The sequence below is a fragment of the Leptodactylus fuscus genome, chromosome 7 (genome assembly GCF_031893055.1).
Source record: "Leptodactylus fuscus isolate aLepFus1 chromosome 7, aLepFus1.hap2, whole genome shotgun sequence".
Taxonomy (NCBI): domain Eukaryota; kingdom Metazoa; phylum Chordata; class Amphibia; order Anura; family Leptodactylidae; genus Leptodactylus; species Leptodactylus fuscus.
This window is the reverse complement of record NC_134271.1, coordinates 100,361,719-100,386,806: the sequence shown is the minus strand read 5'-3', so window position 1 is coordinate 100,386,806 and position 25,088 is coordinate 100,361,719. Positions and strand designations below refer to the sequence as shown.

Genomic DNA, 25,088 nt, shown 5'->3' with positions numbered 1-25,088 from the left:
CGGCAGCCAGTTAGCAGTGCGCATGCGCTAAGAGACGTTACTTGTTACGTTAGTGGGCGGGGATATGTGACGTCTATACATCTGGATGCTGGCGACTTCTAAACCACTTTTGCGCATGTGAGAACATTAGTAAGAGTTGTGGAGTCGACGGTTGTCACCGCTATCGCTTTCTGGACGGGGTCTTTTAGGAATATAGCGCATAAAGAATGTGAGTAGCGCTAATGTCATGTTACTGGTTTATAAGAGTGTTTGTTATCTATTTACTGATATCAGGTGTTCATGTGTTACCTGTACGTACTTGGTACGTACAGGGGTAGGGAACGTACAGCTCTCCAGCTGTTGCAAAACTACAACTCCCAGCATGCATACTGGCTCTGCTATTCTGGGAACTCCCATGGAAGTGAATGGAGCATACTGGGAGTTGTAGTTTCACAGCACCTACAGAGCCGAAGGTTCCCTACCCCTGTGTTACAAGAAGGAAAGGCTGCAGTAGCCTACTTGTTGATTGTTTCCATGTAGCAATAGATTAGGACTTATCAGAGGATGGTGTTGGTGAGATTCCTGCACCTGATATACCCCTATTGGTGATAGTCTTGTGTTCCTTCATCCCTCAGTAGAAAATCTGTCTGTGTCTGAATATTTATATATATATATATATATATATATATATATATATATATATATATATATATATAATGTGTGTATGAAACGCACCAAGTCCACAGCCAACAATGGACGAACAGTATGATGCACAAAAAAACAAAGATGTATCTAGTACCACGAAATGATCCAAATATAGATAAAACATAGCCTTTATTCATAAGAAAATATAGTCCATAAAAATTCAACACAAGATACTGAGTGTGAGATATAATAATAATATAAAAACTGTCAACTGTAATGACCCAATAGATTTTGGAAAGTAGAATATGCCCAAACCATGTGTCTATTAGGAAATATATTTTTTTTATTATATTATATTCCACCTGCTTTTTCACACCAGCACTTCTCTTTGTAGACTTGTCCTGGCATGTTCATAGAAGAATCATGTAATAAATCATGTAACATTCAGCTCGTCCCACTGGGCAGTGTGAGGACCAACCCTACTGGGAGGATCTACTCACACTGGGAGGATCCTTGGAGGATCTACTCACACTGCCCAGGGGGAAGAGCTGAATGCAGGATGGTCATGTTTAGTTATGATGTAGCAGAGTGCTCAGTAATAGAAGAAAACTTCCCATGTGCTCCAAGATCCTCATTTGAATAAAGAATAAAAGTGTTTTTTCTTGGCATCCTTGGGGCTCTGAAACATAAGATCTGTCTCTGATCCCCAGGGATAAAGTAGCCACTGGCAGTGATACTTTCTCTTTAAGGTTAAGTTCCATGATACATTTGTCAGTGGGACCTATTGTGTAAAATCCATCACAGAAATCTTTCATCCGGTGGTTATAGAGATCTGTCTTCCACTCACTTAAATAGAAGATTCCAGTGTGCTAAGACCACACATTGCAGAAAAAGCTGCTGTTTTTTGGTTTGTTTTGGGGTTTTTTTAAAAAATTTGCTGCAGATTTTTGAGCCAATCTAAAAAATCAAAGTTCAGCCCCATGTGTTTTTGCAGATACTTTTTTTTATTTATTTATTTTAAAAGCTTTGTTTGGAAAATGGCATGAACGTGTAAAAAAAAAAAAAAAAAAAAAAAAGATGCCCCATGAGAACCCAGTCTCCGGGTATATTCACATCACTATGTGAAGTGATGATTTAGGGGGCGTTCACACTACCGTCGGTGTCCGACATGTAGTGTCCGCTCCTAGTGTCCGCTCAAAATCTGTCACGGACACTAGGAGCGGACACTAGATGTGTCCGTGACACCTGTCATTCACTTTAATGGGCATCAGGTGCGTTCTTTTGCACTCCGTGCCCGTCCTTCACTGTCCGCTTGTAAAGATGTCCGACTTCTCAAGCGGACAGAAGAACCCTGCATGCAGGGTTTTTCTGTCCGCTTGAGAAGTCGGACATCTTCTCTTGCGGACAGGAAAGGACGGGCACGGAGTGCAAAAGAACGCACCCGATGCCCATTAAAGTGAATGACAGGTGTCACGGACACATCTAGTGTCCGCTCCTAGTGTCCGTGACAGATTTTGAGCGGACACTAGGAGTGGACACTACATGTCGGACACCGACGGTAGTGTGAACGCTCCCTTAATTAACAGTTTAACTGATTCGTTTTGTGGAGACAAAAAACTGATGCGAAAAACAAATAGAAACTGATAACCATCCGTTTCCATAGAGTCTATGTTAAATAAAAACAGATCAGTTTTTGTTAGTTCTTTTCTTGGTAAGGCCGGGTTCACACCTGTGAGCGTTTTGCACTCTCTGCGTCGAAACCAGTGTTTTTAACCGGACACAAAGTCAGACATGCAGGACTTTGTTTCTGGTTAAAAAAAAAAACCGTTTCGCCACGGAGAGCGCAAAACGCTCACAGGTGCTCACGGCCGGACACTGTCTTCCAGGTTTCCATCTTCTTCCGGCAGAAAACTGAAAGCTGCCATGCAAACATGCACATTAGTATCTTCTAGATAAAATATATATTTTTCTTTTTCAGTACAAGATGCAGATTTTCATTACGGGCCAGACGCTGCACACACTGGATGTGTCCAACCAAGACACTGTGTTTGATATTAAGGTATGAAATAGAGAAGTACAAAACTGATGGAGGGCTACATAGCTGCACAGTCCCTTTGTTTCTTGGGTCCATCTTTTAGCTCTGAAATACTGTCTTACAACCAACCCCTTCCAAAATAAGTCATTGTGATGTGAAAACTGTAAGCGTACAGTATATCAGTGTCATAAGGCCAGTATCCTAAGTGCCTGTAGTGGAATGCTTAGGTGAGGAGCAGTTTGTAAGACTGTCTGCATAACTCCGAGCTGACATATCCCAGCAGTCCTTGTGTATTCTGACAATTGTGCAGGACTGATGAAGGAAAACCTTTGTTTGCATTGTGGATATGGTAACATTTTTTGTTAACTGTCTATTGGCAACTAGCAGAATTATAAATGCATTTCAGACTGAGATCTAGGATCAGTACAATAATAGTAATCCAATGTACTTAGTTAAGCCTTACTCAAATGGGTGCATTATAGCCATGATTTCTATTGATTTCACTGATCCAAACATGAAGTACCATAAAGATCTACTATTTACAGTAGTTATAGATGTATTGTAAGAGTTCTGTGTTTTAGGACTTGCATCTTTGGTTTTGTGTTCTGAATATTTTTTTCCATCTGTCTCTGAATTCTAGACCCGTATAGCTGAGCTTGAAGGCCTCTTGGACTGTGATCTAATTGTGTCATATTCTGGACTTTCTCTGGAAGATGAGGCTGTTCTATCAGAATGTGGGGTGCAGGATCAGTGCACCCTGAATGTGACGGGCAGGCTTCTGGGAGGTAAGAGAACTTCATGTATAAACTATGATCTATAAAGTATCAGCACAATTCAGCCATTTTATATTTTGGAATTTTCTAATATTTGAGAAGGGTCTTCAAGGAGTTAAACAGTGTATTCTTCTTGCAGGTAAAGTCCATGGCTCACTTGCACGTGCAGGGAAAGTGAGAGGTCAGACCCCCAAAGTAAGTACCATTTATTGATTTCTTTGCATGAAATTTATACTGCTCAGCTCTCAACCAGAGCCTTCTACATTAACATGGCAATCTTTACTGTCTGATGAAGGTCTGAGATGGAGCGAAATTTCATAGAATAAGTCATGTGATTGCCTTAACCCAATAAATCTGATCTAGAGTGCAAGAATAACCTCAGAGTGCTGGTATTCATTAATTCAAGTGTGGATAGGACTGTGTTCCTCCCTGAGCACCTATATCCTTAGGCGTGCCATATTATCTTGGCGTATTCCAAAAGTCAGACACTCATTGATCTTTCAGTGATAGGAAATCGTAGCAAGGGGTATACCTATCTTATCAGGAGTTGTGCGTGGTATTTCTTCTCAGTTCTATTCATTTCAGTGCAGCTGAGCTGTAGAACCAGCTACAACCCATAACCAGGTGTGGTGCTGTTTAAGGGGCGGGGGGAAAGCATTCTTATTTTTAAAATCCTGTATAACACTCCCATTGGAAATGAAATGCAGCTGATGTGTTACCTGGTAGAGAAGCTTCTCATAGTTTGACATTCTTTTACATTGAAATGTTAACTTGCAGTTATATTTGTGATGCAATTATTAACTTTTGATGCCTTTCCTTTCTAGGTGGCAAAGCAAGAAAAGAAGAAAAAGAAAACTGGACGAGCCAAAAGACGCATGCAGTACAACCGCAGATTTGTTAATGTGGTTCCTACATTTGGCAAGAAAAAAGGTCCCAATTCCAATTCTTAAGTCACGGCTTCTTGCCCTCACGGCAGGTCGATCTGGGACAGAATAACTGATTTCATGTTTAATTTTGAAATAATTTATGTAGATTTTGCTTTATCAAAAATTTGTAATTTTTTAAATTTTGCTAATAAAACTGAATATGATATTAAAAGACAATGATCATGGATTTACATTTATTAGCTTTTGATTATACATAATCCATGTAAGACAAAATACTGTCTCAAGTGTATGAGGCAAGTATAACATCTATTATACAGTATTGGTATTACCTTGCATGTCACAATCCACCGCTGCTCAAACACGAAGCTTCAAAATCCAACTCCATCTGCTACATTACTTTTGTTACCCAATAACAAAATACATATCCCTATATATGGTCTATACATATTGGTACCTTTAAGGGGAAGTCAAACAATCCAGAATTCTGTTTGAGTTTCAATTAAGACTAGCATACTTGCCCTGATGCCAGATGTATTATGTCTTTTAGGGTGCACTAACCCAATTTCTTGCTATATTTTTTTGCATCCATTTAGCTGATCAATTTAACAGATGCAAATGGATGACCAAAAAACAACAACAACAAAAAAAAATTGGGAACCATGATTGAGGAGTCTTAAAATATGCCAAATTGTGCCAAAATACGTTAGTCTAAAGTCAAAAGCAAGGTGGTGTAAAGAAAACGGTCTATAGCAAGAGGTGACAGTTGTATTGCACAGCTTGAAACCCTGATGAAGTTGGCAAATCACTTTGGTCCTGAACTGACATCTTTATTCATAGCCAATACAGTAAGGAGCTTCTATATCCAATATATTTTTGTGTGGGTAGGTTTCATAATGCCCTACCCAGTGGTGCTCTGGCCCAGGACCTCAGCTCAGGTAATGCATAAATGGTGGCAAAGCGAATAGGGAGCAGCCATTGAAGGACCAAAATATAGTTTAAAAAAAACTATGAACAAATTCCTATGCACACTGTACATATCATATTTTGAAGTAAAAAAACAAACCGGGAACAAATACAATATTTAAAGTGAAGAGCAAGTAAAGTAAAATCAACAAACTTAACAGTATTTCAATGGGAATTATGGGCCTGCTTTTGGGGTCACAGATTTCTGAGGGTAAACACTTTATTTTATTTTATTTTTTTAACTGATTAGGTTTCTGTTTAGGGGGTCCTCGAGCAAATGCAGGTGTGAGCCTGGCGTCGGTGGTGGTGGGGAGGGGTGGGGGTTAGACTAAATTTTCAATCTCAGTGTGGTCTCCCACCAATCAAGTGGAAAACTTACTGCATCATTCACTGCAGCAACATATCGATGTGCATCTTTTTGCTGCCCCTTCCCATAAACTGTAATCTGATCCTTCATTCAGCTGACAATCCATTTTGGAAGACCAAGACTGATTTAGCACAATTTTCAGCATAGTTTAGATGGGTAGAGATGAAAGAAAGCAGCATTTTTCTTTGGTAACATATATATCAAAGAGGGTTGCACAGTTTGTGCCCACACAAGTACTCATAATTGGTATTGTAGAAGTCTCAAGATGTCACGTTTATTTTCAGACATTGGCAGCAGTTCTATAAACAAGGATTTCACATTCCATTTTGGAGGCCAAAATTCAGAAGACTCTTCAATCGATATCAACCAGTTCAACCTCAAAGAAGAGCTTAGCATTAGGTGGGATTCTGGGAATGCAGTTCAGGAAAAGTAAAAAATATCTTGTATGAGTCAGGTAATACAAGAAGGGTCTAATGTCCTTTACTGAAGTACACTGAGTATATTACATAGACCTAGGTCAGGCTGGAGCTAATAGTATCCTATCACTATGATGTACAGAGTTTATTTCATATTATGTAAATGTCATCAGTCTCAGAAATGTGGCTGTAACACAGACCATATTAACCAGATCACACACAGCCCTCAATACAATGGTGTTTTCTTGTGTGGTTTTTGGGTGACTATCGTCCTCTGTAGAGCTATTGGCTGACAATAGTCTCCTTCACTTTACTTATGGCTGTCATTTCTTCTTGTCAGACAATTTAGGCCGAGGCCCCACATAGCAGAAAAGCAGTTTTATTTTCACAGGTTTTTCTGCGTCTTTTAGAGATAATAATAATAATACTTATAAGCTATTTCTAATGGTACACTATGCTAAAAAAGCGCACTGCCACAAAAAATGTTTAGCAAAAAATATATAAAGCTTTATTTAAATACATTTTAAAACATATATAAGACAGAAATAATGAATGGGGTGATACAACCAAACAGAACAATGAAGGCCCAAGATGGAATACTAATGGTTACTGATGAATAAATGACACTTACATTACATATATATAAGGATATGTAAAACATCCATAGTTTCTAAAGTGCATATATAACATACATAGTTTTTTAAAGTGCAAATATTCTGTGAAATAACATGATGCCAAGTAATAAATTACCTATGGGTGGACCTTCATGTAGTGAACGCGCCCCGACACGCGTTTCGCCACTACCGTGGCTTTGTCAGGGGGAAAAAAGATGATCTTTTTTCCCCCTGACGAAGCCACGGTAGTGGCAAAACGCGTGTCGGGGCGCGTTCACTACATGAAGGTCCACCCATAGGTAATTTATTACTTGGCATCATGTTATTTCACAGAATATTTGCACTTTAAAAAACTATGTATGTTATATATGCACTTTAGAAACTATGGATGTTTTACATATCCTTATATATATGTAATGTAAGTGTCATTTATTCATCAGTAACCATTAGTATTCCATCTTGGGCCTTCATTGTTCTGTTTGGTTGTATCACCCCATTCATTATTTCTGTCTTATATATGTTTTAAAATGTATTTAAATAAAGCTTTATATATTTTTTGCTAAACATTTTTTGTGGCAGTGCGCTTTTTTAGCATAGTGTTCTATTTACATTGCTTTGCCAATCTTTGCCCTATATTTAGTTGTGTATACTATTTCTAATGGTGTCTAGAGTTTTTCTTTTATATGTATCACTTGATAAAAGGATACTTGGCATCAGGTTGTCTTTAATTGCCATAGACCCATTCTGCTTTGATTTCAAGTTTAGCTTTTTCTCCTTTGCTCATAGTAAGAAGCTCCTCATCCAGGGGCACAACCTCAGAGGTTTTCAGACCCCTGAGTATAATGATCTGAGGGCCAGGGAAAGTGAGGGAACATGACAAACACTGTTATTTACTTCTCTTGGCTCCAGGCAGGCTTCAGGCCTACTTGTGTAACGCCATAAGGACCAGGGCTTACATTGTTATGTGTTGCGACGCAAGCCCCGGCTCAAGTGAAGTCCTGTATGTCATGGAAGAAGGTGAACATTAGCAGGAACTGCCCCGGAACCAGGGAGAGGTATCCTACCTTGGGTCTCCGATTATTATACTCTGGGGAGTGAAAAGACAACAGAGAATAATAATTGTTCATGGGTGTCCACATTGGAGCATAATACTGTGTGTAGGGGCCACTATGGGGCATAATACTGTGTGCAGGAATGTCGGTTGGGGGAAGGGGGCCCATGTCAAACATTCGACACAGGGCCCCGCCATTCCTAGTTACACCACTGGCCTCAACCCACTGCAGGAAATACAAGTTAAGAAGCCCCTTCTCAAATAATAGGTACAATCACAGGGCTGTATTGTGTGCACTTATACTCACCCCTCTTATATCTTTACCAACGCCAACTTTAAAGCTTAAAGGTTTAGATCCTATCTTCTGCTTTGCACATGGTAAAATATACATTAACTTTTGTATTACCATATATATACTTTTTTAATACATGCATTAAAGTGGTGTTCTCATCTTGGGATGGGATTGATCAATAACTGTAATGACCTAATACATGTTGGAAAGTAGAATATGCTCAAACCAGAAATATGTCTATTATGAAATATATATATTTTTTATTGTATGTCATTTTTCACTTGCTATTTCACATCATGTAATACATTCAGCTCGTCCCCCTGGGCAGTGTGAGGATCCATAAGATCTGTCTCTGAGCCCCAGGGTTTTTATTCTACTAATAGCATGTACACACTATGGAGCGGTGGATATAGAGATATCCATCTTCCACTCCCTTCAATAGGAGATTCCATTGTGCTAAGACTGCACATTGCAGGAAAGCTGCTGTTTTTTATTATTATTTATTTATTTATTTATTTATTTATTTATTTTCTCAAATTTGCTGCGGATTTTTGAGCCAATCTATAAAATAAAAGTTCAGCAACAAGAAGTCAAATATCTCCTTCATCCTACCACCTGACTATGGACTGTGAGAAGAAACTGATGACCATAGCTTGTGATGAGATGACAAAGCCTGCAAGGCTGGACTTGACTATGGAAAATACTTTTTCTTTCCTCTTCACACCTTTCTATGGAGTTTTGTAAACAGGGCTGAATAAAGGAATCTGAAAGACTTATGTACTTTAATACTTAAAGAAAATATTCACATAACTCAATAAAGCAGCTGCACACAATATAAGGCATACAATGCTAATTTTGTCATTGTGTATAGCAACTGCTTTGTGTATTTATACACTTTTAATAGAGACCCCCCCCATGTGTTTTTACAGGTAGGTATTTTGGTTTTTTAAGCTTTATTTACATACACCATGACCACATAAAAAAATACCGCATGAGAATGCAGGCTCAGGGCCTGTTCACACCATGTTCTGATTAACAATTGAACTGATCAGTTTTGCAGAGACAATCAGTCTTTGTTTGTTCTTTGTGAGACAAAATAGTTTGGTTTGTATTACCTTTCTGTCCTAATTATAGTCTATGTGAAGTATTGCCCTGCCTCGCCATTCCACTTGGCACACCTGTGGTCATCCTTCTTACCTTACTTTCCACTCTCACCACGAGCGTGTCCGTGTCTTATAAGATAATACCAAACAAGATTTCTAAATTTTATATATTTATTACCCTCGAATGGGTCAGCGCTAGCCATTTAACATATACAGAAATATATATCAGGGGGTGACCGACAAGCAATTATGGTTACAAAAGCATAATACTGTAGAATAAAATAAAAAGTGATAAAAATGATAGAAATACCCAAATTAATCTCTGCTCCAGGGCACATGCTTATAGTCCTTAAGAAATCCTCAGCCTCCTGACATGGCTTCCATCAGAAGAACAATCCAGACAACAACCACATGGTCTTCTCATGGGAAACAATTTATCTCTGCCCAGTCTCCTCCTAGAATGTTGTCATTAGGGATATGAGCTCAGCCCTCCATCTTGAAACAAAATAACTCTGAACAGTCATAATTCCTATCCAAATGATAATAGTATCAAACCAGGGTATAATGGCTGGTAGTGAGGCCCCCATCATGTAGTCATCAAGGATGACATCCCAATCACCTTTGGTGAATGAGTTCTGTGCCTAGACCCTTTTCCTGCTCTCAACACTAGTAAGTTTGGACTTTGAATGTTCGGGTTGGCCTGGCCTACCCAGGGAACTTACCAGTGTAACTTTGGCATGTCCTCCTAGGCAGTTATTTTCAGAAAACCATATATTCTTTGAAAATTACCTAGGAGACAGCTTGTCTATGAATATTGATTGAGGGAGCTTTGAATCCACAAATCCAGGATGCCCCCTGCTAGGGATAACGAGATTAGCAAGGGTATGTTAATAGAGATAGCCAGAGCACAACAAAAGGCCATTATGCTCATTATGTCCCCAGGGAGTTCCCACGGAGAGATGGCAGGAAAGGTGACCATTCATAGTTATTTGGGTTCAAGATGGAGGACGGAAATTCTCCACCTAGTGACATCACTTGGGGAGGAGACTAGGATAGGTATATATGGTCTCACCCCAGACAAAAGCTAGAGTTCTTGTTGCTGGACAGCCTGTAGTGGACACTAGCTCTTTGACTCACTTAAGAAAGCGCTGTATGCCAACCTGCTGAAGCCTAGAGACCACAAACCTTTTCCGGTATTGTTTTATCTTTAATTTATCTTTTATTATATTTTATTTCCAGTACTATATTGTGATTTTACCTGTATTTGCATGACCATCCACTGATCATCCTCTGTAGCATATGATTTAGTACTTGCTCATGAACAGCTGCAAACATGTACGTTAGTATCTTCTAGATAAAACCTTTATTTGATATTCTTTTTCTTTTTCAGTACAAGATGCAGATTTTCATTACGGGCCAGACACTTCACACACTGGATGTGTCCAACCAAGACACCGTGTTTGATATTAAGGTATGTACTAGAGAAGTACAAAACTGATGGAGGGCTACATAGCTACACAGTCCCTTTGTTTCTTGGGTCCATCTTTTAGCTCTGAAATACTGTCTTACAACCATCCCCTTCCAAAATCAGTCATTTTGATGTGAAAACTGTATGTCAACAAGCTTTTGTTAACTGTCTATTGGCAACTAGCAGAATTATAAATGCATTTCAGACTGAGATCTAGGATCAGTACAATAAAAGTAATCCATTGTACTTAGAGTTAGGCCTTACTCACATGGGTGCATTGTAGCCAAGGTTTCTATTGATTCCACTGATCCAAACATGAAGCACCATAAAGATCTACTATTTACAGTAGTTATAGATGTATTGTAAGAGTTCTGTGTTTTAGGACTTGCATCTTTGGTTTTGTGTTCTGAATATTTTTTTTTACATCTGTCTCTGAATTCTAGACCCATATAGCTGAGCTTGAAGGCCTCTTGGACTGTGATCTGATTGTGTCATTTTCTGGACTTTCTCTGGAAGATGAGGCTGTTCTATCAGAATGTGGGGTGCAGGATCAGTGCACCCTGAATGTGACGGGCAGGCTTCTGGGAGGTAAGAGAACTTCATGTATAAACTATGATCTATAAAGTATCAGCACAATTCAGCCATTGTACATTGGAATTTTCTAATATTTGAGAAGGGTCTTTAAAGAGTGAAACAGTGTATTCTTCTTGCAGGTAAAGTCCATGGCTCACTTGCTCGTGCAGGGAAAGTGAGAAGTCAGACCCCCAAAGTAAGTACCATTTATTGATTTCTTTGCATGTAATTTATGCTGCTTAGCTCTCAACCAGAGCCTTCTACATTAACATGGCAATCTTTACTGTCTGATGAAGGTCTGAAATTTCATAGATTGGAAATGCAGCTGCATACCTTTCCCAATTTGTGACCTGGTAGAGAAGCTTGAAATTATATTTTTGGGCAATTTTTTTTTTTAAATCTGAACTTTTGATGCCTTTCTTTTCTAGGTGGAAAAACAAGAAAAGAAGAAAAAGAAAACTGGACGAGCCAAAAAACGCATGCTGTACAACCGCAGATTTGTTAATGGGGTTCCTACATATGGCAAGGGAAAAGGTCCCAATTTCAATTCTTAAGTCACGTCTTCTTCCCCTCACGGCAGGTCCATCTGAGACAGAAGAACTGATTTCATTTTTAATTTCGAAATAATTTATGTAAATGTTGTAGATTTATCAGAAATTTGTATTTTTTTATTTTGCTAATAAAACTGCATATGTTTTAAAAAAGACAAAATGATCGCAGTTTTTGATTTATTCACTTTTAGTTATACATAATCCGTGCAAGACCCAATACTGCTCAAGTGTATGAGGCATGTATAACATGTATTATACAGTACTAGTATTACCTTGCATGTCACAATCCACCTCTGCTCATACACGAAGCTTCAAAATACAACTCCATCTGCTACATTTGTTACCCAATAACAAAATACATATCCCTATATATGGTCTATATATATTGGTACCTTTAAGGGGAAGTCAAACAAGCCAGAATTCTGTTTCCATTTTAATTAAAACTGGCATACTTGCCCTGGTGCCAGATGTGTTATGTGTTTCAGGGTGCAGTCACCCAATTTCTTACCATACAGCCATACAATAAGAGGCTTTTACATCCAATATATTATTGTGTGGGTAGGATTCATAATGCCCCATCCAGTGGTGCTCTGCCCCAGGACCTGAGCTCAGGTAATGCTGAAACCTCAGCATGGACAGAAACCTAAGTGGTGTCAAAGTGAATGGGTAGCTATATAGAGTGCTACCTGCAGTGATAATGATTCAATATATATGTTCTGCTCAATTATTACCTAAACACTAAGTTTCCTTGTCAAAACCCTTTGCAGGTACATACATGTGGCCTCAAACTCTATCAGCTAATGGTACCATTGAGGAGCTGAAACATTGCTGTTCATGTTTGCTATGGGTGAATACTCACTTGGGTAGCATCAACTTATTCCTAAGCTTTTCTCGGGCATTGTTTGCCCAAAAATATTTTGGGGCTGAAACTCCCTGATACTGGACAGGATAAGTTTACTCCACTATTTAATTTCCTGGATCAGATCGGTTTTATGCAAGATTCGAGCTGCTTTTTCCACAGCACAACTTCATAAGTGACTGAGCAGTGATTGAATTCCTATGAAATTAAATATATAAAATATATTTACCCTGAAATTAAATTATATATATAACAATATTTGGACCACCACCTGTCCAACTGGATAATAGACTACCTCACAAACCGCCCTCAGTATGTGAGAGCCCGGGATTGTGTGTCTGACACTGTGATCTGTAGTACGGGGGCACTACAAGGTACAGTTCTTGCCCCATTTCTCTTCACACTGTACACTGCTGACTTTAGGTACAACTCATCCAGCTGTTACTTACAGAAGTACTCCGATGACTGCAATACTAGGCCTCATCACTAATGGTGACGATAGGGAATATAGAGACTTAAACCAGGATTTTGTTGAATGGTGCCAGTGGAACCACCTCAGGATTAATGCTGGGAAGACCAAGGAGATGGTGGTGGACTTTAGCAATCGGAGAAGTACTCCGATCCCGATGGAGGTCCAAGGGACATGCATTGAGATAGTCAAGACCTATAAGTACCTGGGTGTGCTCCTCAATAATAAACTAGACTGGGCTGATCACCTGGAGGCGCTGCACAGAAAGGGTCACAGCAGACTGTACATGCTTAGAAGACTGATGGCTTTTGGAGTCCAGGGGGCACTTCATAGGGCTTTTTTCAACTCTGTGGTTGCTTCAACCTTCTTTTTCGGTGTGGCCTGCTGGGGGAGCAGTATATCAACCAGGGACAGAAATAGACGTGAGAGGCTGATCAGAAGGGCCAGCTCTGTCCTGGGGAGCCCCCTGGACCCAGTACAGGTGGTGGGTGACAGAAGGATACTGTTTGTGGTGAACTCCATGCAAGAGAATAAATCCCACCCCATGTATGAGACCTTGATGACACTTGGCAGCACTGTAAGTGGCCGACTGCTTCACCCCAAGTGTGAGAAGGAGCGCTATCGCAAGTCCTTCCTCCCAACCGTGATGAAGATGTATAATCTACATTTGTCCAAGTGAAGATCACTCCACACAGAAAATTAAATGATTATGATTATGAAGTCTTTCTTCTTTTTTTCTTCTGTTCCTTAGCTGCTATGGACTCCTAGTATATCTTCTCTTCTCAGCATATGCGTGTCTACTTCCGTAATATATTACTGTGTATTATCCTGTACCTGTATTACTATGCTGCTGTAACATACTGAAATTTCCTCACTGTGGGACTATTAAAGAATTATCTTATCTTATGTAGCGGAGCCGTCTGTGTGTGACGTGTATGTAGCAAAGCTGTGTGTGTGACGTGTATGTAGCAGAGCCTTCTGTGTGAGACGTGTATGTAGCAAAGCTGTGAGTGTGACGTGTATGTAGTCGAGCTGTCTGTGTGTGACGTATATGTAGCAGAGCCTGGTCTGTGCATGATATGTATGTAGTGGAGCTGTCTGTGTGTGACGTGTATGTAGTGGAGCTGTCTGTGTGTGACGTGTGTAACACTCAGGAGGGCCAGGGCTGGTATCACGGGTAATATATCAGATGTGGCCGGATTTCAGGGGGTCCCTGGGTCCCAAATGTGCACAGGATCTCCTTTTTGATGTCCCCGACTACCCACCCCCACGTGGTATCTCACAATGACAACAGACAACCAGGTCTCAGGGGTAGCCGTTGCTCTTTTACTAGCAGGACAAGGTAATACAAATGTACATATGGAGTAATTATTCACATACAATACAGCGATCTTTGTAGGTAGTGTCCAATTAAGCAGGTGATAGAGCTTGGAGCCGGAATGCTTTGGATAGTTTAATTAGTAGTTGCTTGGGTAGTTAAACTTGTATATACTTGTAAAGATGGCCTGTATCCAGGGGGTTAGTCCTCAACAAACTGGGTACACGTATGTAGAAGAGCAAATACAGGGGTTGTCAGCAGCGGGAGACCCTCAAATTCTGCCAGACTAGCTATGGGCTTCTTAAATATAGATTTGTCCCAAAGACTTACTTGAAGTCTGATTCTCTGAGGAGAATCTTGAGTACAGAGGAAAAGACATCTCTGTTTGGAGTGCCCTGAGACTTGGCTGCCATTTTCAGCTCCACATGTCTTGTCTCCATGTCTTCACACAAAGGACCCAGACAAAAGGTCCCCAACCCCCCCAGAGGGGGCTGTAACTCCTCCTCCTCCAGGCCAGTCAAGAGAGCTTGATTGGTCCTGAAGGTCACATGATCATAATGGACACTCCTTCACATTGGCAACTCAAATTACAATGGCAAGTATAGGCAGGTGTAGTTCACAAAAACATCCACAAGATGGCGCATTAATAGACCCCCTGTGTGCTGGCTCTGGTAATATATAGAAGGAATGAAGGGGGAGGAAACTCTTTACCTTATATGCAAATGTCCATACCATCTCGGTCTGCAAGGACTATTAAAGGGAATGGGACGAGCAGTACCGGGACATTACACATGCATGTAGCATAGCCTTCTGTGTGTGACGTGTATGTAGCGGACCCGTCTGAGTGTGACGTGTATGTAGCGGAGCTGTCTGTGTGTGACGTGTATGTAGCAAAGCTGTGTGTGTGACATGTATGTAGGGGAGCCGTCTGTGTGTGATGTGTATGTAGCGGAGCCATCTGTGTGTGACGTTTATGTAGCAAAGCTGTGTCTGTGTGTGACGTGTATGTAGCGGAGCTGTCTGTGTGTGACGTGTATGTAGCAGAGCCTTCTGTGTGTGACGTGCATGTAGCGGAGCCATGTCTGTGCATGACATGTATGTAGTGGAGCTGTCTGTGTGTGACATGTATGTAGCGGATCCATGTCTGTGTGTGACATGTATGTAGTGGAGCTGTCTGTGTGTGACGTGTATGTAGCATAGCCTTCTGTGTGTGACGTGTATGTAGCGGAGCTGTCTGTGTGTGACGTTTATGTAGCGGAACCGTGTCTGTGTGACATGTATGTAGTGGAGCTGTCTGTGTTTAACGTGTATGTAGTGGAGCCGTCTGTGTGTGACGTGTATGTAGTGGAGCTGTGTGTGTGACGTGTATGTAGCGGAGCTGTCTGTGTGACATGTATGTAGGGGAGCCGTCTGTGTGTGACGTGTATGTAGTGGAGCTGTGTCTGTGTGTGACGTGTATGTAGCGGAGCTGTGTGTGTGACGTGTATGTAGCGGAGCTGTCTGTGTGTGACGTTTATGTAGCGGAGCTGTGTCTGTGTGATGTGTATGTAGCGGAGCTGTGTGTGTGACGTGTATGTAGCGGAGCTGTCTGTGTGTGACGTGTATGTAGCGGAGCTGTGTCTGCAGTCGGCTGTACTATCAACATCACTTTGCACAGGGAACTTAGTGATCCTGCAGTTTGTCTTTGTTTCTTTCTTTTTAGTTGCTATGTCTAGTATCTGCCATGAGCTTGTACCGTGTGTGTTTCTCTCTTGGTACATACTACTGTATTATCCATGATGCTGTATCACTGAAATTTCCCCATTGTGGGACTATTAAAGGATTATCTTATCTATGCATCTAATGAAACAATTTTTTAAAGCCACCCGATTTGGACTCCACAGCTGTATACCCTATTGCCAAAGGATACCATTCCTGTCTGGAAGACTCCTGCTTACAGCCGCCTGTGCTTCTCCTTCTGCAGAGGCCGCTGTGAGCAGGAGCTGGGATTGGTAAGTAAAGCCACGAGCCCCACAAACAATATCATTATACTTGGGGTGGGTCTTTTTAAACCCCCCAAGTATAATGATCTGAGGGCCAGGGGAGGTGAGGGAACATAATAAAGACTGTTATTTACCTCTCCTGGCTCCAGGCAGGCTTCAGGTCTACTTGTGTGACGTCACAAGGGCTGGGGCTTGCATCGTTATGTGTCGGGACGCAAGCCCCGGCTCAAGTGAAGTCTTGTATGTCATGGAAGAAGGCCAACATCAGCAGTGACTGCACCGGAGCCAGGGAGAGGTATCCTCCTCTGGATCTCTGATTATTACCTATTTTCTGTGGAAAAGACCCCAGAGTATAATAATTGTTCATGGGTTTCCACAATGGGGGGATAATACTGTGTGCAGGGGCCACTATGAGGCATCATACCGTGTGCAGGGGCCACTATGGGAAATAATACTGTGTGCAGGAGCCACTATGGGGCATAATACTGTGTGCAGGGCAGTGGCGGATGCAGGGTTTGCGGGGCCCTGGGCAATTGACTTTGGTGGGGCCCTACTTACTGGGGGTCACAAATTAGGCACCACCCACTTTTATGTTGACTCCGCCCATTCTCATTCATTTTTCATGTGATTCCACACAGTATAATCCTCCTACAGTCACCCGTAAATTATATGCCCCCCCTCCATCTCTCCCCCATTTTCATATAGACCCTTCATCTGCCCCCAGATTCATGCCCCCTCTATCTCTGTCCCCAGTTTCATGCCATTCTCCCCCTTTATCTGCCAAGTTTCATGTCCCCCCCGTCTCTGCCCCAGTGTCATGCCGTTCTCCCCCCTTCATCTGCCCCAGTGTCATACCGTTCTCCCCCTTCATCTTCCCCAGTGTCATGCCATTCTCCCCCCTTCATCTGCCCCAGTGTCATGCCATCCCCCCCTTCATCTGCCCCAGTATCATGCCATTCTCCCCCCTTCATCTGCCTCAGTGTCATGCCGTTCTCCCCCCTTCATTTGCCCCAGTATCATGCCGTTCTCTCCCCCTTCATTTGCCCCAGTGTCATGCCGTTCTCCCCCTTCATCTGCCCCAGTGTCATGTAGTTCTCCCCCCTCCATCTGCCCCAGTGTCATGCCGTTCTCCCCCCTCCATCTGCCCCAGTGTCATGTTGTTCTCCCCCCTCCATCTGCCCCAGCGTTATACTGTTCTCTCCCCCTTCATCTGCCCCTGTAACATGCTGTTCTCTCCCCCTTCATCTGCCCCTGTGTCATGCTGTTCTCCCCCCTCCATCTGCCCCAGTGTCATGTCGTTCTCCCCCCTTCATCTGCCCCAGTGTCATGCCGTTCTCCCCCCTCCATCTGCCCCAGTGTCATGCTGTTCTCCCCCCCTCTATCTGCCCCAGTGTCATGCCGTTCTCCCTCCGTTCATCTGCCCCAGCGTCATACAGTTCTCTCCCCCTTCATCTGCCCCTGTGACATGCTGATCTCTCCCCCTTCATCTGCCCCTGTGTCATGCTGTTCTCCCCCCTCCATCTGCCCCAGTGTCATGCCGTTCTCCCCCTTCATCTGCCCCAGTGTCATGCTGTTCTCTCCCCCTTCATTTGCCCCAGTGTCATGCCGTTCCCCCCCCTTCATTTGCCCCAGTGTCATGCCGTTCTCCCCTCTTCATCTGCCCCAGTGTCATGCCGTTCTCCCCCCTTCATCTGCCCCAGTGTCATGCTGTTCTCTCCCCCTTTATTTGCCCCAGTGTCATGCCATTCTCCCCCCTTCATCTGCCCCAGTGTCATGCTGTTCTCCCCCCCTCTATCTGCCCCAGTGTCATGCTGTTCTCCCTCCGTTCATCTTCCCCAGCGTCATACTGTTTTCTCCCCCTCCATTTGCCCCAGTGTCTTGCTGTTCTCACACGCAAACACACTCACCTTTCCTCGGTCCCCCGCAGCTCTCTCACTCATACACATATTGTAGCCGCGATGTGATGACGTCATCACATCGCGGCTACAAATGCCGGAGCTCAGCGTTAAAGCAGGAGCTGAGCTGTGACAGCTCCTGCTTTAAACGCCTATGTATTCAGCTCATCGGCGTCCATTGAAATCGGGACATGCCGACTGGGACCATTTTGTTAGGCCCGGGCGGTTGCCCGGCTCGCCCGGCCCTGGATCCGCCCCTGGTGCAGGGGCAACTATGAGGCATAATACTGTGTGCAGGGGCCACTATTGGGCATAATACTGTGTGCAGGGGCCACTATGTGAAATAATACTGTGTGCAGGGGCCACTATGGGGCATAATACTGTGTGCAGGGGCCACTATTGGGCATAATAGTGTGTGTAGGAATGTAGGGGGATCGGTTGGTTGGGTGAGGGGTCGGTCGGAGGAAGGGGGCCCCATGTCAAAAATTCGCCATGGGGCCCCGCCATTCCTAGGCCTCATCCCACTGAAGGAAATACAAGTTAAGAAGTTTATTCTACTAATAGCATGTACACACTATGGAGCAGTGGATATAGAGATATCCGTCTTCTACTCCATTCAATAGGAGATTCCATTGTGCTAAGACCGCACATTGTAGGAAAGCTGCTGTATTTTATTTATTTATTTATTTTCTCAAATTTGCTGCAGACTTTTGAGCCAATCTAAAAAAATCAAAGTTGAGCAACAAGAAGTCAAAAATCTCCTTCATCCTACCACCTGACTATGTACTACGAGAAGAAACTGATGACCAAGGCCTGCAAGGCTGGACTAGACTATGGAAAATACTTTTTCTTTCCTCTTCACGCCTTTCTATGGAGTTTTGTAAACATGGCTGAATAAAGGAATCTGAAAGACATATGTACTTTATTACTTAAAGAAAACCTTCACATAACTCAATAAAGCAGCTGCACACAATGGAAGGCATACAATGCTAATTTTGTCATTGTGTACAGCAGCTGCTTTGTGTATTTATACACTTTTAATAGAGACCCCCCCCATGTGTTTTTGCAGGTAGGTATTTTGTTTTTTAAAGCTTTATTTACAAAACACCATGACCACATAAAAAAAAACAAAAAAAAAACACTGCATGAGAATACAGGCTCAGGGCCTGTTCACACCATGTTCTGATTAACAATTGAACTGATCAGTTTTGCAGAGACAATCAGTCTTTGTTTGTTCTTTGTGAGACAAAATAGTGTGGTTTGTATTACCTTTCTGTCCTAATTATAGTCTATGTGAAGTATTGCCCTGCCTCGCCATTCCACTTGGCACACCTGTGGTCATCCTTCTTACCTTACTTTCCACTCTCACCCCGAGAGTGTCCGTGTCTTATAAGATAATACTAAACAAGATTTCTAAATTTTATATATTTATTACCCTTGAATGGGTCGGCGCTAGCCATTTAACATATACAGAAATATATATATCAGGGGGTGACCGACAAGCAAATATGGTTAAAAATGCATAATACTGTAGAATAAAATAAAAAGTGATAAAAATGATAGAAATACCCAAATTAATCTCTGCTCCAGGGCACATGCTTATAGTCCTTAAGAAATCCTCAGCCTCCTGACATGGCTTCCATCAGAAGAACAATCCAGACAACAACCACATGGTCTTCTCATGGGAAACAATTTATCTCTGCCCAGTCTCCTCCTAGAATGTTGTCATTAGGGATATGAGCTCAGCCCTCCATCTTCAAACAAAATAACTCTGAACAGTCATAATTCCTATCCAAATGATAATAGTATCAAACCAGGGTATAATGGCTGGTAGTGAGGCCCCCATCATGTAGTCATCAAGGATGACATCCCAATCACCTTTGGTGAATGAGTTCTGTGCCTGGACCCTTTTCCTGCTCTCAACACTAGTAAGTTTGGACTTTGAATGTTCGGGTTGGCCTGGCCTACCCAGGGAACTTACCAGTGTAACTTTGGCATGTCCTCCTAGGCAGTTATTATCAGAAAACCATATATTCTTTGAAAATGACCTAGGAGACAGCTTGTCTATGAATATTGATAGAGGGAGCTTTGAATCCACAAATCCAGGATGCCCCCTGCTAGGGATAACGAGATTAGCAAGGGTATGTTAATGGAGATAGCCAGAGCACAACAAAAGGCCATTGTGCTCATTATGTCCCCAGGGAGTTCCCACAGAGAGATGGCAGGAAAGGTGACCATTCATAGTTATTTGGGTTCAAGATGGAGGACGGAAATTCTCCACCTAGTGACATCACTTGGGGAGGAGACTAGGATAGGTATATATGGTCTCACCCCAGACAAAAGCTAGAGTTCTTGCTGTGGACAGCCTATAGTGGACACTAGCTCTTTGACTCACTTAAGAAAGCGCTGTATGCCAACCTGCTGAAGCCTAGAGACCACAAACTTTTTCCGGTATTGTTTTATCTTTAATTTATATTTTATTATCATCCTCTGTAGCATATGATTTAGGACTTGCTCATGAACTGCTGCAAACATGTACGTTAGCATCTTCTAGATAAAACCTTTATTTGATATTCTTTTTCTTTTTCAGTACAAGATGCAGATTTTCATTACAGGCCAGACACTTCACACACTGGATGTGTCCAACCAAGATACTGTGTTCGATATTAAGGTATGTACTAGAGAAGTACAAATCTGATGGAGGGCTACATAGCTACATAGTCCCTTTGTTTCTTGGGTCCATTTTTTACCTCTGAAATACTGTCTTACAACCAAACCCTTCCAAAATCAGTCATTTTGATGTGAAAACTGTATGGCAACAAGCTTTTGTTAACTGTCTATTGGCAACTATCAGAATTATAAATGCATTTCAGACTGAGATCTAGGATCAGTACAATAAAAGTAATCCATTGTACTTCGCGTTAGGCCTTACTCACATGGGTGCATTATAGCCATGATTTCTATTGATTCCACTGATCCAAACATGAAGTACCATAAAGATCTACTATTTACAGTTGTTATAGATGTATTGTAAGAGTTCTGTGTTTTAGGACTTGTATCTTTGGTTTTGTGTTCTGAATATTTTTTTTCCATCTGTCTCTGAATTCTAGACCCATATAGCTGAGCTTGAAGGCCTCTTGGACTGTGATCTGATTGTGTCATTTTCTGGACTTTCTCTGGAAGATGAGACTGTTCTATCAGAATGTGGGGTGCAGGATCAGTGCACCCTGAATGTGACGGGCAGGCTTCTGGGAGGTAAGAGAACTTCATGTATAAACTATGATCTATGAAGAATCAGCACAATTCAGCCATTGTACATTGGAATTTTCTAATATTTGAGAAGGGTCTTCAAAGAGTTAAACAGTGTATTCTTCTTGCAGGTAAAGTCCATGGCTCCCTTGCTCGTGCAGGGAAAGTGAGAAGTCAGACCCCCAAAGTAAGTACCATTTATTGATTTCTTTGCATGTAATTTATGCTGCTTAGCTCTCAACCAGAGCCTTCTACATTAACATGGCAATCTTTACTGTCTCATGAAGGTCTGAAATGACCGAAATTTCATAGATTGGAAATGCAGCTGCCTTTCCCAATTTGTGACCTGATAGAGAAGCTCGAAATTATATTTTTTGTGCAATTTTTTTTTACATTTTTTTTTTTTTAAATCTGAACTTTTGATGCCTTTCTTTTCTAGGTGGAAAAACAAGAAAAGAAGAAAAAGAAAACTGGACGAGCTAAAAAACGCATGCTGTACAACCGCAGATTTGTTAATGGGGTTCCTACATATAGCAAGAGAAAAGGTCCCAATTCCAATTCTTAAGTCATGTCTTCTTCCTCTCACGGCAGATCGATCTGGGACAGAAGAACTGATTTAATTTTTAATTTCGAAATAATTTATGTAAATTTTGTACATTTATCAGAAATTTGTATTTTTTTTTTATTTTGCTAATAAAACTGCATATGTTTTAAAGAGACAAAATGATCACAGTTTTTGATTTATTCACTTTTAGTTATACATAATCCGTGCAAGACCCAATACTGCTCAAGTGTATGAGGCAAGTATAACATGTATTATACAGTACTAGTATTACCTGCATGTCACAATCCACCTCTGCTCATACACAAAGCTTCAAAATACAACTCCATCAGCTACATTTGTTACCCAATAACAAAATACATATCCCTATATATGGTCTATATATATTGGTACCTTTAAGGGGAAGTCAAAAAAGCCAGAATTCTGTTTCCATTTTAATTAAAACTGGCATACTTGCCCTGGTGCCAGATGTGTTATGTGTTTCAGGGTGCAGTCACCCAATTTCTTACCATACAGCCATACAATAAGAAGTTTCTACATCCATTATATTATTGTGTGGGTAGGTTTCATAATGCCCCATCCAGTGGTGCTCTGCCCCAGGACCTGAGCTCAGGTTACGCATAAACCTCAACATGGACAGAAACCTAAGTGGTGTCAAAGTGAATGGTAAAGCTATATAGAGTGCTACCTGCAGTGATAATGATACAATATATATGTTCTGCTGAATTATTACCTAACCACTAAGTTTCCATGTCAGAACCCTTTACAGGTACATACATGTGGCCTCAAACTCTCTATATAAGCTAATGGTGCCATTGAGGAGCTGAAACATTGCTGTTCATGTTTGCTATGGGTGAATAAAATGTTGGATTATTTTGGATGATGCCACTTCTGACTTTCATTTTGGATTCCTGGAGTTGTAGGACTGTGTGGAAATGGTCTTACTGGGCTTCTGCTTCTACATTTATTATTGAACACACATATATACTAAAACTTTGCCCTACCAATAGGAAAAAAATACAAAATTAAAGTGGAGCCACCTCCACTATCTTATGGGCCACGGCCATTAAAGTTTATTTGTTTTTAAACTACTGTATGGGGCCATTCACACAGCAAAAATGAAGAGGAATTCCTCTTTATTCTCCATATTCCAGGAATCAGTCATAGCTTTCCGCTGCTGACTAGGCCTAGATGAATGGGCCTAATTCATAGGGATTCTCGAGACACAGACTCCGCAGCAAGATAGAGCAGGACACTTATTTTTCCAGCATCATGCTGCGATTTCTGTTTCCTATTGAATACATTGGGAGGCAGAATCTACTCCCCCCCCCTCTATCAGCATCATGTTCCTACATGTAAATATCTGTTACAGACCGCTACTGTTGAAACATACTGATGTTATCAAATTGCATATGGCCTTTGAATACTCACTTGGGTACCATCAACTTATTCCTAAGCTTTTCTCGGGCATTGTTTGCCCAAAAATATTTGGGGGCTGAAACTCCCTGATACTGGACAGGATAAATTTACTCCACCATTTAATTTCCTGGATCAGATCTGTTTTGTGCAAGATTCGAGCTGCTTTTTCCACAGCTTCATAAGTGACTGAGCAGTGATTGAATTCCTATGAAATTTAATATATAGAATATATTTGCCCTGAAATTAAATTAAATATATAACAATATTTAGACCACCACCTGTCCAACTGGATACTAGACTACCTCACAAACCGCCGTCAGTATGTGAGAGCCCGGGATTGTGTGTCTGACACTGTGATCTGTAGTACGAGGGCACCACAAGGTACAGTTCTTGCCCCATTTCTCTTTAGGGCTAGTTCACACGTGGGCAAAGGGGCGGATTTTGACAGCGGATTTCGCTTCAAAATCCGCCCCTTACAATGGTGGTCTATGCAGACCGCCGGGCTTCTTTTTTTCCGCTAGCGGCGGGCTGCTGCTAGCGGAGAAAAGAAGCGACATGCCCTTTCTTCAGGCGGAAGCCGCGGCGCGCTGGGCCGCGGCTTCCGCCTAGCGGCAGCACCCTCCTGTGTCTGCTCATTCATTTGAGCCGACATAAGAGGGGAAAACAGCGACTGCGATGGTCGCAGCAGGTGGGTTTTGACCAGAGAGAGACGCGTCTGTCTCTGTGTCAAAACCCGCGCGGACGGTTCACATGTGAACTGACCCTTACACTGTACACTGCTGACTTTAGGTGCAACTCATCCAGCTGTTACTTACAGAAGTACTCCGATGACTCTGCAGTAGTAGGCCTCATCACTGATGGTGACGATACGGAATACAGAGACTTAAACCAGGATTTTGTTGAATGGTGCCAGCGGAACCAGCTCAGGATTAAAGCTGGGAAGACCAAGTAGATGGTGGTGGACTTTAGTAAGCGGAGAAGTGCTCCGATCCCGGTGGAGATCCAAGGGACATGCATTGAGATAGTCAAGACCTATAAGTACCTGGGTGTGCTCTTCTCTTCTCAGCATATGTGAGTCTACTTCTGTAATATATTACTGTGTATTATCCTGTACCTGTATTACTATGCTGCTGTAACATACTGAAATTTTCTAACTGTGGGACAATTAAAGAATTATCTTATGCTATTTTATGTAGCGGAGCCGTCTGTATGTGACGTGTATGTTGCAAAGCTGTGTGCGTGACGTGTATGTAGTGGAGCTGTCTGTGTGTGACGTGTATGTAGCAGAGCCTTCTGTGTGTGACGTATATGTAGCGGAGCCGTGTTTGTGTGTGACATGTATATAGTGAAGCGGAGCTATCTGTGTGTGACATGTATGTAGCAGAGTCTTCTGTGTGTGACGTTTATGTAGCAAAGCTGTGTGTGTGACATGTATGTAGCGGAGCTGTGTCGGCAGTCAGCTGTACTATCAACATCACTTCGCACAGAGGAACCCCCCCCCCCTCCGCATACCATATTTTTTGAATGAACAGTGGGCATCTCCCAGCTCACCCTACAGCAGCAGGAACAGTGGATACAACGTATCGCAGCGGTGTCAGCAGCCGTCATACTTGTGCAC

The 25,088-nt window shown here is 42.0% G+C and overlaps 4 protein-coding genes across 4 annotated transcripts in view; all 4 read left to right on the top strand.

The window, feature by feature from the left end:
* The first annotated feature begins 90 nt into the window (after positions 1–90).
* Positions 91–25,088, top strand: part of LOC142214019 (ubiquitin-like FUBI-ribosomal protein eS30 fusion protein) — a 57,799-nt gene continuing 32,801 nt past the window's right edge. The window contains exon 1 of the mRNA XM_075282703.1: positions 91–208. The gene's annotated coding sequence lies outside the window, so the exon portion shown is untranslated. The remainder of the gene's footprint in view (positions 209–25,088) is intronic.
* On the top strand, positions 118–4,506 carry LOC142214018 (ubiquitin-like FUBI-ribosomal protein eS30 fusion protein). The gene is made up of 5 exons (XM_075282702.1): positions 118–208; positions 2,603–2,683; positions 3,300–3,444; positions 3,572–3,627; positions 4,257–4,506. Exons 2-5 carry the CDS (start codon positions 2,609–2,611, stop codon positions 4,380–4,382), a joined length of 402 nt encoding a protein of 133 aa, XP_075138803.1. The 5' UTR covers positions 118–208; positions 2,603–2,608; the 3' UTR covers positions 4,383–4,506.
* LOC142212734 (ubiquitin-like FUBI-ribosomal protein eS30 fusion protein) lies at positions 10,520–11,720 on the top strand. The gene is made up of 4 exons (XM_075280736.1): positions 10,520–10,596; positions 11,037–11,181; positions 11,307–11,362; positions 11,595–11,720. Exons 1-4 carry the CDS (start codon positions 10,522–10,524, stop codon positions 11,718–11,720), a joined length of 402 nt encoding a protein of 133 aa, XP_075136837.1. The 5' UTR covers positions 10,520–10,521.
* On the top strand, positions 20,837–22,054 carry LOC142212733 (ubiquitin-like FUBI-ribosomal protein eS30 fusion protein). The gene is made up of 4 exons (XM_075280735.1): positions 20,837–20,911; positions 21,351–21,495; positions 21,621–21,676; positions 21,929–22,054. The coding sequence occupies exons 1-4, from the start codon at positions 20,837–20,839 to the stop codon at positions 22,052–22,054; spliced, it is 402 nt and encodes a 133-aa protein (XP_075136836.1).